The 21,199-nt window shown below is 39.2% G+C and overlaps 1 protein-coding gene across 2 annotated transcripts in view; it reads right to left on the bottom strand.

Moving 5' to 3' along the window:
• The window catches only part of rnf220a (ring finger protein 220a), a 510,657-nt gene that overhangs the window by 143,555 nt on the left and 345,903 nt on the right, over nt 1-21,199 (bottom strand). The window contains exons 5-6 of one of the 2 annotated variants that reach the window (XM_041208059.1): nt 17,747-17,842; nt 12,059-12,101 (exon numbers count right to left, since the gene is read on the bottom strand). In XM_041208059.1, coding sequence (XP_041063993.1) covers nt 12,059-12,101; nt 17,747-17,842 — 139 coding nt within the window. Of the gene's footprint in view, nt 1-12,058; nt 12,102-12,254; nt 12,483-17,746; nt 17,843-21,199 lie in introns of those variants that run through there. The other variant, XM_041208057.1, reaches the window with a different exon arrangement.

Below are 21,199 nucleotides of genomic sequence, written 5' to 3'. Positions count from 1 at the left end.
TGGGATCATGTCAGCACCATATTCTATGAAGAACAATATTCAAAGAATTTAAGAGAAAAAAAATCTACCCTATAATCACCAAATATGAAGCGGCTCATTGATTTTTAAACAACATACATGTATGCATCTCAAGCTATTGGAGGCATTGCTCAGCAATCCCAAGTGAAAGATACTGTTGCATTTAATTGGATAAATCCTGATTAGGGTCAAGTTAATAACCACAACAGAGATTCCATATTGACCCACCTGACTGAACACAGAAAATGGCCTTTTAATATGCAAAATATACAGACTGACAAAGTCACTTTGTCTTCAGATGAAGGATAAGAGGTCTCATCTGCTAATCTCCTTGGAATGAGTGAGGGAAGTTAATACATGTAGAGAGAAAACTACAACAACTGAGAGGTTGCAGTGAAAGGTCACACAGGTAAATGGCTAAGTATACCATTTGCCAGAGGTTTGTTTGCAAACAGCCCTCAGTGGATGCAATTAGCCACTGAACATTCAAATAGAAAAAGCTTCATGAGGCTTTCAATCACATTAAGTACAATGCTTTCCTGTTTGGTTATAAATGCATAAACGGCAAGCTCAGTTTCAGGGGCTCAGGTAACATGATAAACCTAGGGGAGCAAAGCTCAGTTTATGAGCAACACATCAATTCTGAAACTGCACCACATTTGCACAATGGATTCCCACCTACTTTAGGCATATAATTACATATTTATCACACATGCACACACTCAATGTTCATTAAAAACTGTCTTAGATCCAGCAATTAAAGGACAGGCCTTCATGATCCCAAAGCATCCAAAACTGCTTTACAACCAACGAGGTACTTCTGAAGTGTAGTCATTTTTATTATGTAGGGGGAAATGCAGCAGTCAATTTGTACACATGGTCCCACTGAAAGCATAAGAGGCATCACTGGATAATTGGTTTTTAGTTAGTTGGTTAGTTAAGGGATAAATATTGTCCAAGACATAGGGAGAACTACCCATCTCTTCTTTAAACAGTATCACGGGACTGGCTCAGTGATTGCACTCTCTGAGAGTCATGGGTTCAAATTCCACGACAGAGACTTGGGATTAGGTTATACCCAGAGGGTGGTCTCCCCACAACCCAGCACGAATGCCAGGGGAAAGCCCACCTCTGCTTTGCCAGCTTGTCTGGCTTTAATTTTTCAGAATACTGGGCTTTAATTATTATGAGGCTCTTCTCCAGAAGTCAGTCCTGCCTTATAGTGTTGCAGGCCAATCGGAGACTGGCAGCACCACTAGGAAGAGTGGTCACTGCTGGTACTGCAGTGCTGCAAGGAATTCGGGATGCGAGAAGGAAGAATAACCATGGATGCCCCAAAATCCAGGCAAGTCCAGGATCTCACCAGGGCCGTTTAACAGGACCTGATGAGGGGGTGGGGTCTCATGTTGGATAGGTTAGAGGGAGGGAAAACTGAGTGGGCCTCCGATTGGCATCACAGTGCAGTGCAGGGAACAAAGATCTCGACCCTCCCTTTGATTGGCCACCTGCTGGGCTGCATTTTAGGTACATGCCTGTCCTGCTGCCTGAAAAATTTGAATGGCCGAATGAGGTGCTTAACTAGGTATTAATTTCCACTTAAGGGCCTCAATTGGGCCATAGGCAGGTAGCCTTCCCAACACTTCCCCTGCTGCTTGTAATATCACAGCATGGTGGACTGGCAGGCGGCAGCACATGGCACCCTATTTTACGGCTCCACCTGCCTCCTTTCCTGCCTGCAGGTGGCCCATAAAATCCAGCCATTGAGCAGATAATCTAGGCTGACACTTCAGCACAGCATTGAGCAAATGCTACACAGTTGTAAGTGCCATCTTTCAGATGAGTCAGTAATTCAAGACTCTCTCAGGTGGATTAGTTCTTTTGCTGGCCTATAGTCCTCTAGAAAGTTGGGAAAGTCATAGGAATTCCATGTTATGCAACTTTACAGCTCTCCATTATTCATCTCAGATGATTCTGACCTTCAAACGCTGAACAGGTTTCTAAAACATTTTCCACCAGTTACACCCGTATAATAAATCCCCATTGTCTTAAGTCAATACCGAATTCTTTACTTTTAAGATGAAAAATATAAATATTGTGTCAATTTCATATAGCTTTAATCACATATTCCTCACCTGAGAAACCTTATCGCTATTGTTACAATTGGGCAACTTGGTATTGGACAAGGGGCAATGCAAAGATCATTGAACAACAGTTCCTAGATTCCCTAAAAAGGATTAACAGTGCAGGGTCACAATTGATTGGTACTTTAAAAAAAAAAGTAAACTGATAGTAGCTTGTTGATGCACTAGTCAGAGTTGGAGCTAATATACAGGGATAGAGCTGGGGAATGGGTCTAACTGGATTGCTCTACAGAGAGCTACATGGAGTCGATGGCTAAATAATTCTATGACTCTAAGAACAACACAAGCGGATATGACTGAAATACACAGTTGGTGAAACTTCTTGATGGACAATACTCCTTACACAAACTCCTCAAAGTCAGTTGGCCAATGCTTTCATTAGTAACCAACATTTAAACAAAAATATTCAAAAGATAAACAAGCAGAGACTGAAGTGAAATTATATTAATTAATCTGGATTCTTTGTAACACTTAAATATTTGAAAGGAATCTAAATAGCAAGACTCACACTTTAAACTACAAGTTTCATTCCACAAGGCAGAAACAGATCAATCCCACAGTGGAACTTTAATACAAAGTCCAATAACAGCAGGAATCACATACTGAAGAAACACTACTCCACACAGCAAGCAAGTGAAGCTCTCAGGAATATTGCAATCCAACCCAAACAATTCCACTGCATTACTTGTCTGCAAACAAAAGCAAGGGCAGAAGCATGTTACAAGTATACAAACAGAGGAGCAGAGGTCTGTTGCCCATCATGAGTTTCAAATGGTTTGCAACAGCACTACCATTATTGTGGGATTTCTATATTCGCAGCTGTAATGTTACACCAGCTACACCTGTGATCCCCCAGTGACCCTCTCCATACCACCATTGGGATATTGGAAAGCAGTTCTGTTTTCAGAGCATTCTCTCTTAGAGAATCCATTAGTCTCAAGGGATATCTGCACAAACAAACTGAAATACTCTTTGTGGTTAATTAGGAAACCTGTTATTGATGTGAACCAAAAGGAATGACAAGATGCAGACAGGATCTTGTCTATCGACATATTTATAGATGGCAAGAAGGTTACCCCTCGTCAACCTTGCAACCCATGACAGTCGCAAGATGTAATCAGTGTGAGCCAAACTGTGAAAATGGTGAGAAAATGCTAAAAAGGCACTGAAGATTGATCAGTCTGCAAATTATCTGCAGCCAAGATGGCAGCTAGGTGCCCTGACATCAAGAACTCCGCCACTGCCATTCTGATCATTTCTGTGATACCAGCTAGCAAGAATCACCTGTCAGGTGATATGCTATATCTAAGAAAGCGAAATTCAGTTTATGAACATCACATCAACTGAGACTGCAACACACTTGCATAAGCAGATTTCCACTTTCTTAGGATACATAATTACACACTTTTCCACCTGCCTCACAGAATGACCAGAACTGCCAAAGCATGGGGGAAGACCATTCAGCCTGTAGTGTCTGTACCGACTCTGAGAAATTCACCTAGTGCCATTCCCCCGCCGTCTCCCCGTAAACCTGTACATTCTTCCTTTTCAGATTATAATCCAATTCCCTCTAGAGTGCCTCAATTAAACCTACCTCCGCCACACTATCAGGCAGTGGAGTCCATATCTTAACCACTCGCTGCATGAAAAATTTTCTCATGTCTCTATTACTTCTTTTGCCAATTACCTTAAATCTGCATTCTTTCATTCTCAATCTTTTCACCAATGGAACAGTTTCTCCCTACCTACTTTGTCTAGGCCCATCATAATTTTGAATATCTTTATCAAATCTCTCAGCCTTCTCTGTTCCCCAATGGGAACAGTCCCAACCTCTCCAATCTATCCACATAAATGAAGTTCCTCATTCTGGAAACCCATTCTTGTGAATCTTTTCTGCACTTTTTCCAATACCTTCAAATTCTTCCTAAAATGCAGCGCCCAGAACTGGACGCAATACTCCTGTTGAGGGCATACCAGTGTTTTAAACAACGTTAGCATAACCTCCTTGCTCTTGTACTCTATGCCCCTGTTAATAAAGTCTAGGATAATATATGCTTTATTAACCACTCTCTCAACCTGTCCTGCCACTTTCAATGACTTATGCAGATATACACCTATTCTGCTCTGTTACTGGTTGGTTGATTCTGTTGTTAAAAGATACACAGGTGATGGGCATTGTTTGATTAAGGATGGAGAGCACATATAAAAGAGTCAGCACATGGTGTTGAGGCTTCAGGCCTTCTGCTGCAGGGGCTGGAGAACACTGTTAGCCCTGGTAACATTATTTTAATTTGATAAGGTTCCTTTGTGCTTTATTTTTGGTTACAGTGTCCCTTTAAATGGGTTGTTAATTAATTTGTTTATTTGGTTTTAGTTTACACAAAAGAATATAAAGAAAGTCAACTGGAAAGCTGTGTTGGTAGTTTGGAGGCAGAGCTCTAATGTTGCATCCTGTGAATAAATCCACTAACAAGGAAACAATCGGAGTCCTGTTTTGTACTTCACTATCTGGCTTGGACCCATTTAACATGTTCCTGCACCCCCGTTAAAACTGTACACTTTATTTTACAGTGTCGCTCCACATCCTTACTACCCAAACAAATCACTTCACCCCTCTCTGCAGTGAATTTCATCTGCCACTTGTCCACCTATTCCATCAACTTGTCAACGTCCTTTTGAAGTTCTACCTTATCTTCCTCACAGTTCACAATGCTTCCAAGTTTTGTATCATCCACAAATTTTGAAATTGTGTTCTGTACACCAAAGTCTAGATAATTGATATATCTGAGGAAGAGAAAGGGTCCCAACGCCAACCCCCAGGGAACTTTCTCTCCTTTTCCCTGGAAAGCCACTTGCCCTGTGCTCAACACTTCCATAGCAACACAACAGAGAGCAATAAGTCAGCAGTATTAGAATTGAAGTTTTCCTTGTTACCAAAGCTAAAGGCAAAGGTGAGCCAACATAACTATCAGCTTTGCTTCAGTGACAGCACCTCCGAACTAAAAGATCATGGGTTCAACTGCAAATAACAAAGGCTGATACCTCAGTCCAGTACTGCAGGAGCATAGCACTGCTGGAGGCGTAATGTTTTGGATTAAGCAAATGGAGCTCAATCGTGAGAATTGAGAGAATGCACATGGGTAAGGCTAACAAAATAAGGAATGCACAATAAATGGCAGGACACTGAGAAGTTGGGAGGAATAGAGAGACCTTGAAGTGCATTTTCACAAATTCCTGAAGGTGGCTGGAGGAGTAGATAAGGTGGTCAAGAAAGCATACGAGATACCTGCTTTCATCAGCTGAGGTACAGAATATATAAGATCTTGGAGGTTACGCTGGAACTGTACAAAACATTTGTTAAGCCATAGCTGGAATACTGTGTGTACTTCTGATCACCGCACCATAGGAATGATGTGATTTCACTGGAGAGGGTACAGAGATTTACGAGGATGTTGCCTAGACCAGAGAATTTTAGCTATGAGGAAAGATTGGATAGGCCGGGTTTGTTCCTTTGGAACAGAAGAAGCTCAAAGGAGACCTAAGTGAAGTGTATAAAATAATGAGGGATCTAAGTAGAGTGGATAGAAAAGCCCTATTCCCCTTGTTGAGGGGTCCATAATCCAAGGGGCATAGGGTTAGGGTAAGAATAGGAGATTTAGAGAGGATTTGAGGAAATATTCTTTTATCCAAGGATAGTGAGGATCTAGAACACTCTGCCTGAAAGAAGGGTAGAGGCAGAAATCCTTATACCATTAAAAAAGGATTTAATATGCACCTGAAGTGCCATAACCTACAAGGCTATAGACAAAGAGCTGGGAAGTGGAATGATGCTGCTTGGCTACTTGTCAGCCAACATGAACACAATGGACCATGCTGTAAATTTCTATGATTTCAAACAAAGTCCACAATCGTTGGCTCTTAGGTCATTCTCTGCCATTTTTGGGACACCAATGCCCTGGTCCTACTAGGTGAAAAGCCTCAAAATATCCCTCAAGGTAATCCACAGTCCATATTCTACAGTAAGGGTAAATATGCCCTTTTAAAGCTACTAAACTGATCTGATATTAAGTAAACATTGGTTAAGTTCACTAAAGGAATAACTGCTATTAAAAGCTAGAAATCAGAACCCTATTTGATTTGTGGGAAGGTGAATTATGGGTCTGCAGAAAGTGTGGCTTTGTTTTCTGATTTTTTTGTTTGTTGTGCATTGCAATGACTACCAAGAGATCAACCTAGAATGCATCCATTTACATTTCCTAAGTCCATGCCAAATGTGATTTTCATGACAAAGTGCACACAACTGTACCAGTTTCTTTATTATATAGATTGCTTGATGCAAAAGAGAAAGAGATAGGTATCACCATCCAAGGACATATGAACTGTTAATAGTACAGCCCATACCAGGGGCATCAATCAGCTTCAATTACCAGTAGATGCCCTTAGTACGCTAGCAATTGTCAGATCCTGTAACTTATTCTGGCAGCGGAGCGGAAGGTTTGAGACAGAATAAAAATCTGGGCATCTGAGTGAAAGCCTGATATCCACACAGCCAATTATTTAGTTACAACAACTTGACAAGAGATTCTTTACATTAAGAAGCAAGCATCATCTAACAGTGGCTGCTACCATGCATGGTAGGCAAGGACTGCCCTTCCCCCACATATGCCAGACTGGTGTTGCAAAAAGGCATATACTTTGAAGAGGGATGATTCCAAGATCTAATGAATATAAAGTAAGCACTTGGGTACATAAAGGAAAATGCACTTCACATTGACAACCCAGACCTTTACAGAAGTCTGCCTGTTTAAAGTGAAAACCATCTCAGAATGAAAAGAAATTTAGGTAATTCTCCTTAGCATTTGTTTCACATTATAGAATGGACATCAGAGCCACACAATTTTCCTGCAGCCAATGATCCAACTGAATAATGCAAAGGAGGAGGTGGCACTTGTGTTGTTTTCAGTGACTGCTTCATCAAACTAAAACAATGCAATGGCACTTCAGTTTAAATCATATAACTCAATGGGATAAGTCTGCCATTGGGCACAATCGGCCAAAACACTCAAAATGGGCAGGAAATACAACTATTCCATAAACTGCAATGAACACAGAAAATGCTTGAAACACTCAGTAACTCAGGTAGCATCTGTGGAGAGAGGAAGGTTAGTATTTTAGATTAATAACCATGCATGAGACATTAACTTTACCTTCCTCTCTCTGAAGATGCCACCTGATCTACTGAGTGCTTCCTGCTTTTTCTCTTTTTTATTTCAGATTTCCAGCAACTAATGTATTTTGATTTTATTCAATACACTTACTGGCCAGAGACCTTTCAATGATGCAACACAGGTTAAAATGAGATTAATGAACCATTCCTGCTTCATTGTCTGGACATCAACTGTGCCCTTGATTATGTTACCACATACCTCATAACAGGCTTCAGCCACTGTGTTAGCATATTATGTAATCATTATAGGGCATTTCCTATTTTTCAAACTATATTGTTTTAATCTTATCTGGTGGGGATATTCTTCATGATCAAGTTCATTTTAATGTTACCACTTCCTGTCAAAATTGCTAAGAAATCCAGTCAATTTTGCATCATTGACTTATAACAATACTCATGCTATGAGATTAATTACAGAGCATTACTGAAAATGTTTAAGAAAATAACACATTTCTATATATTATTACATATGATTTGTAGTTAAAAACACAGCCGAATTTAATATCTGCACTAGTATTGATTCTGAGCTTCAGTTCCAAGACTGCTCTATGCTCATTTTGCTAATGAAGATATTAAAAAGCTAGAACTTACTTATAAACTCAACACCCATGGAAAAATTATGGGCATAAATGCACCATTTAAAACATAAAGCACGTTCCAGCATGATATATATATATTCAGTTACTTTTTGCAAATACTCTGGTACCCAAAATGAAACCCTTCTAACAGGTAGAGCAACTATGGGCAGAATTTAATGATGGGCATTGTGTTTGGAGGCTGGGTGGGGCATTTAATTGGGCTAGAGGGGATGGGCTGGGGACCCTACTACCTTTTCACTTTCGTCTGATTAAGTCCGGGGTAAAAAGGTTTATGGACGTTCTTCCCAGATGCTAATTGAGGCCCATAAATGGACAATAAATGCTGACTTAAGGGCCTCAATCCACAGCCGCTGGTATTCAACCAGGTGCAGGCAGGCATGTCACCAAGCTGGAAGCCCGAAAAGAAAACCATTTCAAGTTAGCTTGCAGGCTTCCACTCAGTGCCCGATCGACAAACCCACCAATGGGGTGGGGGGGGTGGGGTGTGTGTGTGTGTGTGTGTGTGTGTGTGTGTGTGTGTGTGTGTGTGTGTGTGGGGAGTGGCAAGGGGGCGCCGTGAAAGTGATCTCCCTCCCTTAGCACCCTCACTCACCTTTGGCCTGGGATCCCTCATTGATCCTGGGCCTCTGGTGAGTATATTACTGGCTGTTGCCACCACTCCCAGTGGCACTGATGGCAATGGAGAGCTAACAGCCTCTGATCTCTGATTTCTGCCCCCAGGATCCTTAATCCAGGGGATACTGACACTAGCCACTTAAGTGCCTGAGGAACACTTAAAACTGGCAAGCCTTCCAAATAGAGGCGATTTTGGGTTTCCGCTGGTTCTCCAGCCAGCAGGCGAGACCCCCATCACAATATTTAAATTCTGCCCTATAAATCAATTCAAAAACAGCCTTTTACTATTCAGCTCCATACAGGTAGTTTCAGTAGCAGGAAGATGCATTTTCTGAGAAGGTTCCACTCGTCTCAGTCTCTCCTACACTCTTCCAAGGTTTGAACTGTTGGGAAACAGTAGGTTCTCACATCAGCTCACGCTTCCCTGTACTACCTCATTTTTCAAGTAATACAGGACATCTAGGTAATATGGGTACACTACTTGCGAACTGACTGCTGAGATGAAGTCATGAATGACCCCAAATAAGTGTGCAAGTACACTTCGTCCACTCCACAGCAGTGTGCAAGGTGCTTCCTACAGTGGCTTTTGCAAATTTCCTGCAACCCTTAACCTCCCTATGCAAATTCTGCAATTCCATTACACTGGTAGAGCAGTGACAGTTATCCTGATTTTGATGGGGGGTGGGGGGGAGAAGGGGTGAGGGGGTTGTCGGCAGTGGTGCTGTCTAATTCCGGTACTCTACAGAGGAATGAAGAAACATGAAACTAAATGCATATGAATGAAACAAAAATTCAATACCTGGAATATATTTGAAATTTGTTAGTTGTGGAGTTAAATTCACATTATTCTTAACTTTGTCAGTTCAAAACGTAGCACTTTTATAGTTACAATTGGGGAGAATGAAAGTTAATGATGGAAATATATATATTAAATAAGACAGACAGACCGGATTATCTCCAACAGCCAACTACAGATTATTGCAGGTGGAACATGCAGTTTAATTATTAATAATCATTCAATATGGACGTCAATTACATGAAAGCCTCTTGCAGAATCCTGTACATCATAACAGACCGCGTGAATCAGAGCTGTCTTGTTTACAACTAAGTGTCACTCAAAAGGGGCTATCTTTGTCAATTCTTTGCTCTTTTACCATTCCAATGCTACTTTTGCTGTTTGTGTCAGTGGAGTAAATATAGAAAGATTTACAGCACAGGGAAGGCCATTCGGCCCATTGTGTCGACTAACCAACATTATTTTAGCTGGCAGGAAAATTTTGTGCCTCATTTTTTTCTTTCATGTGGCTCTTCACCCTCAATTCTCAGTAACAATCATAAAAGGTCCAGTGGCCTGCAGTATTGACAACCACTCCCCCCAAAAACCACTTCAACAATCAAATACTTGACAGAGAAAATTAAAGAACGAATGTACATAAACTGTTCATGATTCTTTTCAAGTATCAAAAACATTTCACTGCCTGTTATTAACTACTCCAAATTGGTTCACAGATTATGATATTGCTTCAATCTCTCAATGAATTTACTGTTTTCTGTTCACGTGTAGGTATCTTATTCTCTACATATCTGACCACAATATTCAATGAGAAATTTAAACTTGAACAGATATAGTAAATAAAAGAATATAGCAAACTGTCTTTCAAGTTCCTCATTAAGCATTAATAGCCACAAGGGTTGGAGGGCAGTAAAAAAAATCAAAGCAATTAAATCTCACAATTAAAACTTTTAAGCTGCTAATCCTGGCTTAATTCAAATATTGCAGAAAAAAGAGACATGTCAAAGCTTTTCATCTTGCATTCATCAGGACGCTTGGCAAGAAACCTGATGAGTGCAAGATGAAAAGCTTCAACGTGTCTTTTTTCAGCAATACTCAAGTTCTGTACTACCAAGCAACTATTTAAATCAAATATTTAATAAATACAATTACAACATCTAACTGATTCAAGTTGTGTTATATTGCTGATATCATCATCCAGAAAAACCAATCCAGACTATAAAATCCTTTTATTCCTATTTTCCCAAACCTGGAAAAGCAATATAAGAATAAACGGAGCTTGTTCAGGAAATTCTCTAATCAGGGGGCGCCGACCCGGGACGCGACAGGGCCGAGGGGGGCGCCGACCCAGGACGCGACAAGAGTGGGGAGTGGGGGGAGGAAGCGCTAACTTGGGACATGATAGGGGCGGAGAGGGAGGCACCGAGCCGGAACATGACAGCGGTGGTGGGGGGGGTGGGGGAGGGATTGGTGAGGGAGGCATCGATTCAGGACATGACAGGGGTGGGAGGAGTGGTGAGGGGTGGGCACCGGTTCTGGATGTGACAGGGGTGGGGTAGGCACCAACACAGGTTGTGGCAGGAGGGGGGCATCAACTCAAGTCATGAAAGGAGAGGAGGGTAGGGGCACCTACTTAGGACATGACGGGGGTGCAAGCATGAACTCAGACTGTTCTGACCAGAGTGAATGGTGCATGCAGCCTTATTCACTTGTTAAAAACAATGAACTCCAAAAAACCCTAAGAGACCCTTAAACTGCGGAAGGTAACTGTAATTAATTCACAGCCCTAGTACCCACTACAGAAGGTAGGTCAGAAAAACTAGAAATGAGACGGTGTTGCTGTGAGTGATTATAAAACAATGATCCAATCAACAGGCTCATACACCAGAAGGGCAAAGCCCAGCTCATTTATAACTGTTACCTAAATCCTAAGAGATTTCACTGATATCTTTCCACAATAGCCAAGGTGTTGTTTTGGCAATTTTAAAGTATGCACTGAGAGTTTGATGATGGTGCTTGTATTCTGTTTTGGGATAGCCCTTGTTAACAGCATAGGTATCAATGCCAAAAGCACGCTGCAGAGATAATTACAAGGAAACGACATGATTTATTAGAATTCCCTCCCTACAACCTCTCCATCTCATTTTCATCCTTTAAAAAGTTCCTTAAAATCTACCTCTTTGATCAAACTTTTGGTCATTAGCCCTCGTATCTCCTGTGGTTTGCTGTCAAAATTTTCTTTACTAATGTCCCTGTGAAGCACCTTGGGACATTTCGTCACATCAAAGGTGCTACTTAAATGCAAGATTTTGTTTATCGATATGTTTAAAAATAACAAAATACAAATAAAAGTAAATATAACAGCAGAACGAAGGTTAGAAGAAATGTTATGTATAAAAAGGTGCTGATATTGAAACTTTACATTATTAGGTACTAGTACTGCAACTTGTCGTGCGTTGCTTCCTCCCACTCAGAACAAATAGACAAAAAGTTACTTAATAAGTTTGATTATTAGGCGCTTATGACAGAAAGTTCAGGAATATGGAAAACACTGTCAAACATATATCTGGATTTTTTTCCCTAAATGTCACTTTGATTCCAACCCCCCCTCCCTCTTTCCAAATCAATATTTTGAAAGTTGCGTTACCAGTCAACATAACCTTACCATTCAGCCTTGCTTGCCTGTTGGACCTTACTCGCAAAAATGTCTAAAGAGAAATAGAAAAGAAAGGTGAAAAATAAACAAGAGGCACTTAAACTGTCAGATTATGTTTGAATATCTGTGAAAAATATGCCTGAAGCAGATAGATTGCAGTGGATTCTCTTAATGCCTAACTGTACAGGATGTAAACAAAACCTACTTCCTCCTTGCCATTGGTCTGTTCTGTATCCTCCATTACTGCTGGGTCCATAGCAGGATTAAAGTGGGATAACCTGTTAATATTACTTGGCATGAATGTAGCACCAGGAAACTTTGCAACTTTATAATCCGATCCGGGCAGATCACAGAAACAGAGAGGATGTCATTAGATTCAAACCAAGAGGCGGCATCTTGCTCAGCTTACACCAGGCCTTGGAAACAGCTGGGTCACGTGACCGGAGAGCGAAAGGTGAAAGTGCAAAGTACGAGGCGCACGTGCGGCCCATCGGCCGATAGGTGGCAGCAAACTAGCATTGAAGCGCGAAGTGTCTGGATTTCAACCCCGTCATCGCAGTCTGCTTTTCGAACCAAAGCTTATGAATCAGTGGCTGATTTTTGTACCAGATCATTCATTTGTCAAATCATTGCACAGAATTGATTTAGAATATTTTCTGCATTGAAAACACGTAGCAAACAAAATCAATTTTTGATCAGATTTAGAAATAAGTGAAAAAAAAACACTGCAACTTGTTAAAGGAGTGCCTTGGTTTGAAAATTCTTCACTGTACTGATACCCAGTCATTGGAACTGGTAAAAGGGTAGCTCAGATTTGTCAGTGGGCAATAAGTAGCTTTTAAAATGATGTGACTTTTTTTTTAAATGGAAAGAAAAATGAACTCGTTTTCAATTTGTTTTACAGATCAACTGATATTAATCTGAGTAAATTACAAGATTCAATTGAGGAACTTTAGATGAAGTTTAGATGATGTTGCACACTGCTCCAGTGGACTGCAACAGTTTTCTAAATCATTTTTGATAGCAACATATACCATACTAATTTTTTAAATTAATCTTTTTGTGGGTAGGCACTCCAGCAAAGTGCAACGTTGTGATGATGTAATGTCGAACAGAGGGTGCAGCACTTATCATGCCCTAAAATATGAAGGATAATTACAACAACGGCAGTGTGGTATTCCAAGAGTGGGAATAGCTTGCATGTTATACACTACTTGGCATAAATTATTGCAACTATTTTGCAGGCATACCTGTAAAAATCACAACTTCAGCATCATGTGCCCATGGGTGCAGAGAGAGAATACCCATAAGCATCAATACCTTTTTGTTTGTCCTCAAAATGTTGGCAAGGCCACATTTAGTGACCATCTCAAGTTGCTCTGAGAAGGTGTTAAGGCTTCTTAATAACAACTGAGCAACAAGTAATTATTTTTCCCTGATAGTGAACTCATGTTGGAAAAACCTGAAGGGAAAAAAACTTGTTAAAAGCAAACAGAAATGAGATGGAAGACAACAGGTGAAAGAGAGTCTCATGGAGAGAAGATTCTTAGATATTTTGACCCTTCTGCATGAGAGGTTAATGGTAGCACAACACAGTAAAACACACATTTTCATCAACTACAGGAGAATGTCAATTATCCAAACTATTTATAATTAGAAGAGGTGAGGATCCAATAATTCACTTGCTGAGATACTCAAACACCAATTAATTCATGCACACAAGGTTTTTTCTTTCTCTGTGTAGGAAGAGAATCAGAGCATACTGGACCAAAGGAGGCCATTCAACCCATCATGTCTGTGCCTGGCCTTTGAAAGAGCTATCCATGAGTCCCACTCCCCTGATTTTTCCTTAAAACCCTTCAATTCTATTCCTTTTGAAAATTACTATTGAATCTATTTCCACCACCCTTTCAAGCAGTACCTTCCAAATCACAGTTAATTGTATATTAATTGTAATTAATGGTAAGCAAGCAATGGCCGTTAACTGGGATATTCACTTGTGCCCCTAGAAAACAGAACAAATTGAAATTCTGGTTGTTGGGTTAAGATATATATATATTTGTAATGTGTAACTCTGGTTTCATTTCTGTCCTTTACCAGCTAGCTTTCTGAAATATAACAACTACTCATCATGCAAAACAAATTCTAATAATTTTTCATCTAGTCTTTTGCCAATTATTGCCTCTCTAGGTGGAGGTAATGTTTTCACTGTTAGTCTGCTTGTCTGTCAAAAATTAAAGGATGGATTTCAATTAAAATTGGTACACAAATAGGCTACAACCCAAAGAAGAACTGATTAGTTTTTGGCAAACATGCAGATCTGGATCCAGATCTTGGAATTTCCATAAGGGTCCATTTACAGTGAGGGATAAGGCAAATTGACTGTTTTTTTTTTAATGCTGCAGGTTGTTTTATTTGGAATATTGTTGATCGTCTTAGCTGCTGTGGTGGAATTTGTCACAGCTGTCAAAATGTGGGCAGAGTTTTCAGAGCAGGTTGTTGGATGTGGATTGGCCTGAAGCCTCCTCAGTGATACTGAAGCTCTTTAAAACATATTTTCTTTTTCAGCTTTGTGGTTGCACAGCATCAACCTGGCAGGGAAAAGCCTTGAGGAAGAGCTACATAATTGTAATAACATTGAGTTATCAACGTGGCAGAGGTATAAGCTCTACAAAGTGCCCTCTTCACTTGTTGTATGTGTGATTGCTCTGGAATAGAATTGTCATTCAGTTTTTTCTTCACTGGCAATATATGTGACATTCTATATATCTCTAAAACAGTGTAATCTCACCCAAGGTGTGATTTCAGTGATGAATAACAGTTTCAGTATTAATTACATCTATTATTTGTTACACATTTACAATGCACTGCAACAAATATTTTTATATAAAATATCAATAAAAGCAAAGCAAAATGATTCGACTTTAAGAGATTAACACTTCGTTGAATTTACAATCATGGAAGAAGGCAAGTGCAACAACAGAAATAAATAAAAACACAATTTTGCAGGATCATATTCTAAATTACTCTAATTAGGCAATACAATAGAAAGTTAGTCTGCTTACGCAGATTGTCCTCCTTTGGATGGGGAGGGGATCGCAGGGGTAAATGGGGTTGCTTTTGGGTAAAGATGGCTGCATGGTGAGATCTCTTTGGTGTTGAGGTATCTCCCAGATGTTTTATCCAGCAATGGAAGTTTGGAACCAAATTAAACCCTTGGGCACACACAGTAAGATTGATGCTAAACCTGGCAGGCTTCAGGGCAGTTGATAATTGACCAGCCAGTCCAGCTCATCAATGGAACTTGGAGAGGTAGATATGTGGGGCAGGGATTCTTTTCACTCAGCTCCACATAATTTTTTAAGCTGCTGTTCAATGGTGAAGTAGCAGGAAGCTTACTAATGTGTGTGCTGGTAGGCTGTATGAGCCTTAGCTGGTTAAACTGCAGCATTACCCATGTAAATACTTAGGGGTCTCTCATCTTTGGCGCTACCAATCTTTACCTAAAACATTTGATCTGAGGTATAAGTTGAATCTGATGTGCACTTGAGGTAAGAAAAATGTAAGCTTATAGCCTTGTGCAATTTTCAGCAGCATGGATTGGAGACTCAAACACAGGTTTTCGCACAGATTAGGCAATGGCAAAAGGAGAAAACACTTCTTAGTAACATTGATTCATTTCTTTTAAAAGCATTCATGACATGCAACAGGAACAAATAAATCATTACGCAAGGGGTAGAGATTAAACATTTACTCAAAATTTTAATTGCAAAAAATGGGCAAAGTGTGTTAAATTTACTTGAACAATCATTATTTTTCAAATCAAACAGGAAAATTAACATTATTTTAGTGATAGTGATGCCTCAAATGATGAGGCATTTTCTTATTTTTATTTGACAGTTAAAACTGTTCAGATAAAAATGTCATAATTCTGTGCTTAGTTCATACATTTTGTAGACACACTAAAGTTAGACAAGTGGAACAATTTCTGTCCCCACCAAAATAATCACTTTATCATCATTGTTATTTGCTCTAATTGTTATTACTTTTTTTCTTTGGAAGAATAAATCAACCTGATTTTGGTCATTATCCAAGCATGTGTGTGTAAACTCCAGCTGAAATCAGATTTGGCTATGATGGTCCCTGTGATTGAATAGCTTGCCAAAACTCACCACCCAAGTTAACAAATGAATGGTTGCTTGTTCAAGGGTAAAGAGGAGCTATCCATGTCTGAGGAACAACATATCAGCACAAGTTAAAGCTTTTGAGTTAGAAGAGAAATTGGAAAATAAATGTTTAAAGATTTTTTTGTTTATTTTTAAACTATATGCTATAATTAAAAATCAAGAAAACTTTGGTCATTTGCTGTTCAGAGCCAACCTATGTTAAAGCACTTTGTTTTAATTATAATAGTTATTTTTATTGACCTAGTTTTCTTAAGCTTATTAGGGCTTTTTAGCTCAACTGGAATTTTCCATAATGCCTTTCTTAGAATAACTTTTTTTTTATTGTTTTACTAGTTACAAAAAAAATAGAAAATGTGGTACGTGTAAGCATTCCTGCAATTCCTCAGTTAAAAGAATCTTTCCTCGACTGCAAACCTCTTTTTTTTTTGCTTTTGATCCCGCCACTGGGAGTGTCCAAGGAAACCCATTCCCAACTCCTCAATGTTGCTATCAGTTTAACCATAAGAATTTGGTTCAAAACAGCACAGGATGCTTGATGTAATGGATACTACTTTACCCCAACCCTTGCATATGATGGTACGGGCCAACTGATAACCTAACTACAAGTGAAATCATGAGTACAAATTAAATTCCAACTGTGCCATGGCACATCATGTCGAGGCATCAAAATGAATGATCCCATGGAGCTGCCCGTTTCTCTTCCAGCTATCTTTTTCACGGAGTGAGTCTGTGATCATTGACGCTTATACTCTTGCAGAACAACTCTGAAAAGGTTACCATCACCAGCTCTTCAAAAAAGATCAAACAAGCAACTGAAGCTGATAACGTGATGTCCTTTGCCTCGAGCTCACACAACTTAAAACTTGTGTTGTTCGTTCTTTGGGGGAGATGGCATTATTAACAATTTCTCAAACATTTTGGCTAGGATATATTTATCTAATAATGGAATTCTACCACAAAAAAAACCGTTATTTTTTAATGGCCTATCACTTAAGTAAAAGCTCCTGGAAAGTGGAAAAGAATGCCCTTCAGACTGATTTAATGTCAAACCAATCACTTGTTACCAGTGATTCTTCAAAGGTGTTGTTTGACTAACGCAATGAAGTTTGTGCAACATTTCAGGACAAATCACATTATTTTGATTTTTTTTACATAATAATTGCATGTTGAGGTCATTGCCCAGAATACTCACTCTGGGATCACTTTCTACTTTCATCATCACTCACTGTCAGGCTTTGATTTTTAAAAGGGATCACACTTCTGAAAATTCTTACTTAAAACGGGCCTTGATGATGAGACTTCCCATTTAAATTATTGTAAAGTGAATCCTATTGGTGACACACAATATAAATTGAGTCTTGTTGATGAGGTTCTTTTTAAAAAGATTTCCTGATAGTGACATCTCTTCCCCCTAAAAAAAAATCAAAATAGTTGGAACATTGCCCACATATGCATAAGAATTCTGGGTTCTTACAACAGGCAATGGATACTGTTCTATCCCCAATCCCACCTGGTATCTGTCTGAATGATGAGTGTCATCTGCAGAGAGAGGCGACGCTGTAGGAGATTCCCCTTCCCTTTTAATTGGTGCTGATAGCAGAACAGACTGCAGAAAAAGAAAAAAAATCCATCAAAGAAGCATCATTTGCAATACAACATTCCATGAGTAGTGAATATGAAAAACCCCATGTCAGACATTGGAAAATATTAAACTTGTTGAAATAGGATTACAATTCATGTTGTTAAAGGAGCACACATACCGATGCAACAAGGACCACAGAAACCTGGTAGTGGATCAGAGCACAGGCTCTTCTCACCAACTGAAAGCCTGTGCTGGCTACCTGCTTCTCTTCCTCAGAGTCATTCTTCTTTATTTCTTACTACCAATATTTCTGTGTTTTCATGAGAAATGAAACAATGCAATCACAACCATTATAAATACGCTCAGGTTATCAGTTATAATGCCAAGATAACAAACATGTTTCGCTATCCTAGTTTATCTCCTAGTCTACATAAATGTTTTTTCCTTTCTACCCATCTTATTGATAGTGCCAGTGTGACTGAAAATCATGGGGGCAAATTCATACATTGCAAATCTGTATCACAGCAGAGGGTTAGTGAACCTTAACAGTGTCTTTCTAGAGCTTGAATGGATTGTAAAACGTTCAACTACATGTGTGCTTACACTGTTAGCTAAGAATTATGACAAAGCAGTTGCTGCATTGTAGTGATGATCGAGTTGCAGAATAAACCTTGGGATCCAGACCATAAATAGAACCCAGAGAGAAGCAACGTGAAACTCCCTGAAAAGGATAGTCTTGCATCCTCTTGGTTTGCCACTACATGAAGTATAACAAATCAACTTGCATTTAAATATGAAGTGCTTTATATGTATTTTCTATATAAATTTATATTGTGCTTTTAACATAGTAAAAGTACTCCTTCATACTTTGATTACTTTTATCATACATTCTGCAACTAAACTGAGATAAGTACGATTTCTCTAGAAAGGACTAAGGGATAAATGTTGCATTTCTAACTTGCCTCAGTTGGAATTAAGCTGAAGGGGCAACATTTAATGTGTCAGACACTTAAAGCATGAACTGTTACACTGTACATTCAAATGAGTCAGCAGTTCTGTTTAATACAGTAATAGTAACTCGGCAATAGTGTTGTAACATTGAAAACCTTGGCTTGGGCCAGAGTTATACCAGAAACAAACTCGTTAGCTGCATGCAATGTTATGTTAACATATACAAAGTAATAACATTGCAGTGGCAGTTCTATTATATATCAATAAAGCACTTAGGATGAGAATCATAATAAAAGTGAGGAGCATGTATGAAAAAGCCCACATGCTCCATTAAGCCCACTCTTTCCAATGGGGCAGAAATGACTTATACAGTTACGCATTCTCAAGTTATTCAATCTGCTGTGAGAGCCAAATAACCACTCAGAGCATTTCCATGAAAAGAAAATTCAGTGTAACCTTTATTTGAGTCCAAAGGCTGTTGAGCAGAACTCCAGGATATCCAACTACCATTCATGTGCCCTAACCTGCTCCGTTAGTCCCAAGAAAACATGACCCATTATACAACAATTCCAAGAATTGTTATTATCTGATCCTATACATATTCTTGTAAATTCAATCTCTTTCACAATTAGATATTTTGTCCTGGTCTTTTTAAAAGGATTTAATCAACATAATGTTCACTAGTTTTGATAGGAATCTGTTCTACATATCTACAACTCTATGGGGAAAAAGCAATTTTTTCTAATCTCTAGTCTTGCTTGAGGCTTGTCAATTTTGTACTCGTGTGCTCTAGTCCTACAATCAAATTTTAAGTTAAATAACCTGCTTGCATCGACGTTATCCCTACCTTGCGGCATTTTAAAAACCCGAATCACGCCATATCTTTTTTTTCCCCAACGTCAACAAGGCAGATTCTGTCAGTCTATCCTCATTACATAGCACCGAGTGTTAGAATCATCCCTGTCACTCTGTTCCCAATCATTCACATAAAACCATTGTGATATCAGAGAGTCAGTAACTCAGGCATGGGAAACAGGATTGGCACAGCTCTGCATCTAGTATTTAAAGGGTAACACATCCACAATCTACTATAAAAGAAAACAAATTATTAGTAAGAAATGTAATTAGTATTGATTGGTTATTTCTGCTGTCGATTTATCCACTATTTTGTTTTAAATGATGATGACATCATAAGGGAAACTGGTGGAGAGGAGGTATTAAGGCTGACAGTGTGAAACAGCTGAATTAACAACATCAGAGGTTTATTCAGTAACCCAGGATTCACCAAACATATTAATCCAGAGTGTCTGATAGTTAATTTCTTATGCAATGGTCAAACCCAATAGCTGCTCCTTGTCAAATGCTGCCTCTATCCCACAATCCCCATGAGACCAGTGAACTCTCACTAATTAAACAAAAATATATGTACATATTTTAATCAGCAGAAACAAACAGGAAGAAAAGTATGCTAAGGGGAATCCTAATTCTTTGTAAATGTTTAATTTATAAAAGACGTCTCGACAGGGAGACTTCTTCTTTAACCACTGATTTATCATTTCCTTCTTCTCTAGTCCTATGGCTGGTCTGATGTCCAGGATGTACTGAGACAGTATTTTTGTAATGTAAATTATTCTCTTTTCCCTTCCAAAACCTTTTATTCTAAATAGAGGTCAAATGATTAATAGAGCACAATAGTTTTAGTCAAGTAGAAGCTCATTCCTGTATTAATCAAAGAACTGAATAATCTGTGTTCTCCCTATGCAGACAGTGGAATTAAACGTTATGTATTGGTTTCATACTTTTGGCCAGCTGCTAAAGCAAGGCCCATTTATTTCACAGCCTCCGAGATCCATGGAGACGACCTCTGAAAAATGTAGGGCCGAACTAATCCCAAACATGTCAATCTCAAGCCCTCTTCTACATACAGCTTACAGTTCAGCTTAATAAACTATTCTTAAATACTGTGGAGCTGCTCACTTCCAAACACCTCCCTTGCATGTGTAAGTGATAGTGCAGAGCCATTGATACGAAATAATACTGTCCTTCTCGAGCTGTAGTGTATTATAGGAGTGTCACAAATAATAGATCTTTTAATGCCAAACAGTCGTGGGTTTTCTGGGTGAATAATTAATTATTTGATGATGACAGAAAGGAAGCTGTTACAATTTCAACATTTTACTTTTTTAATGATAAGTACTGTTATTTTAAACTGAAATGCAGAAATGAGACACTATCAATCATCCAACACTGTAAAACATATGCCATTTTTCATGAGAGCCAACAGTTGGAGTTGCCAGTTGTGGTACTCAGCTAGATGAATACATAGCTGATGGGTCGTGCCCCACTGGAATAGTATAGGAATTAACAGTATTCACTCACGCCAAAGTCGAACATTCAAAAGCCTAAAACTGGACTGAAGGAGTGGAAGTG

This window comes from Carcharodon carcharias, chromosome 16, assembly GCF_017639515.1.
Source record: "Carcharodon carcharias isolate sCarCar2 chromosome 16, sCarCar2.pri, whole genome shotgun sequence".
NCBI lineage: Eukaryota > Metazoa > Chordata > Chondrichthyes > Lamniformes > Lamnidae > Carcharodon > Carcharodon carcharias.
The sequence above is the reverse complement of the archived record's forward strand: the minus strand, read 5'-3'. Positions and strand labels throughout refer to the sequence as shown.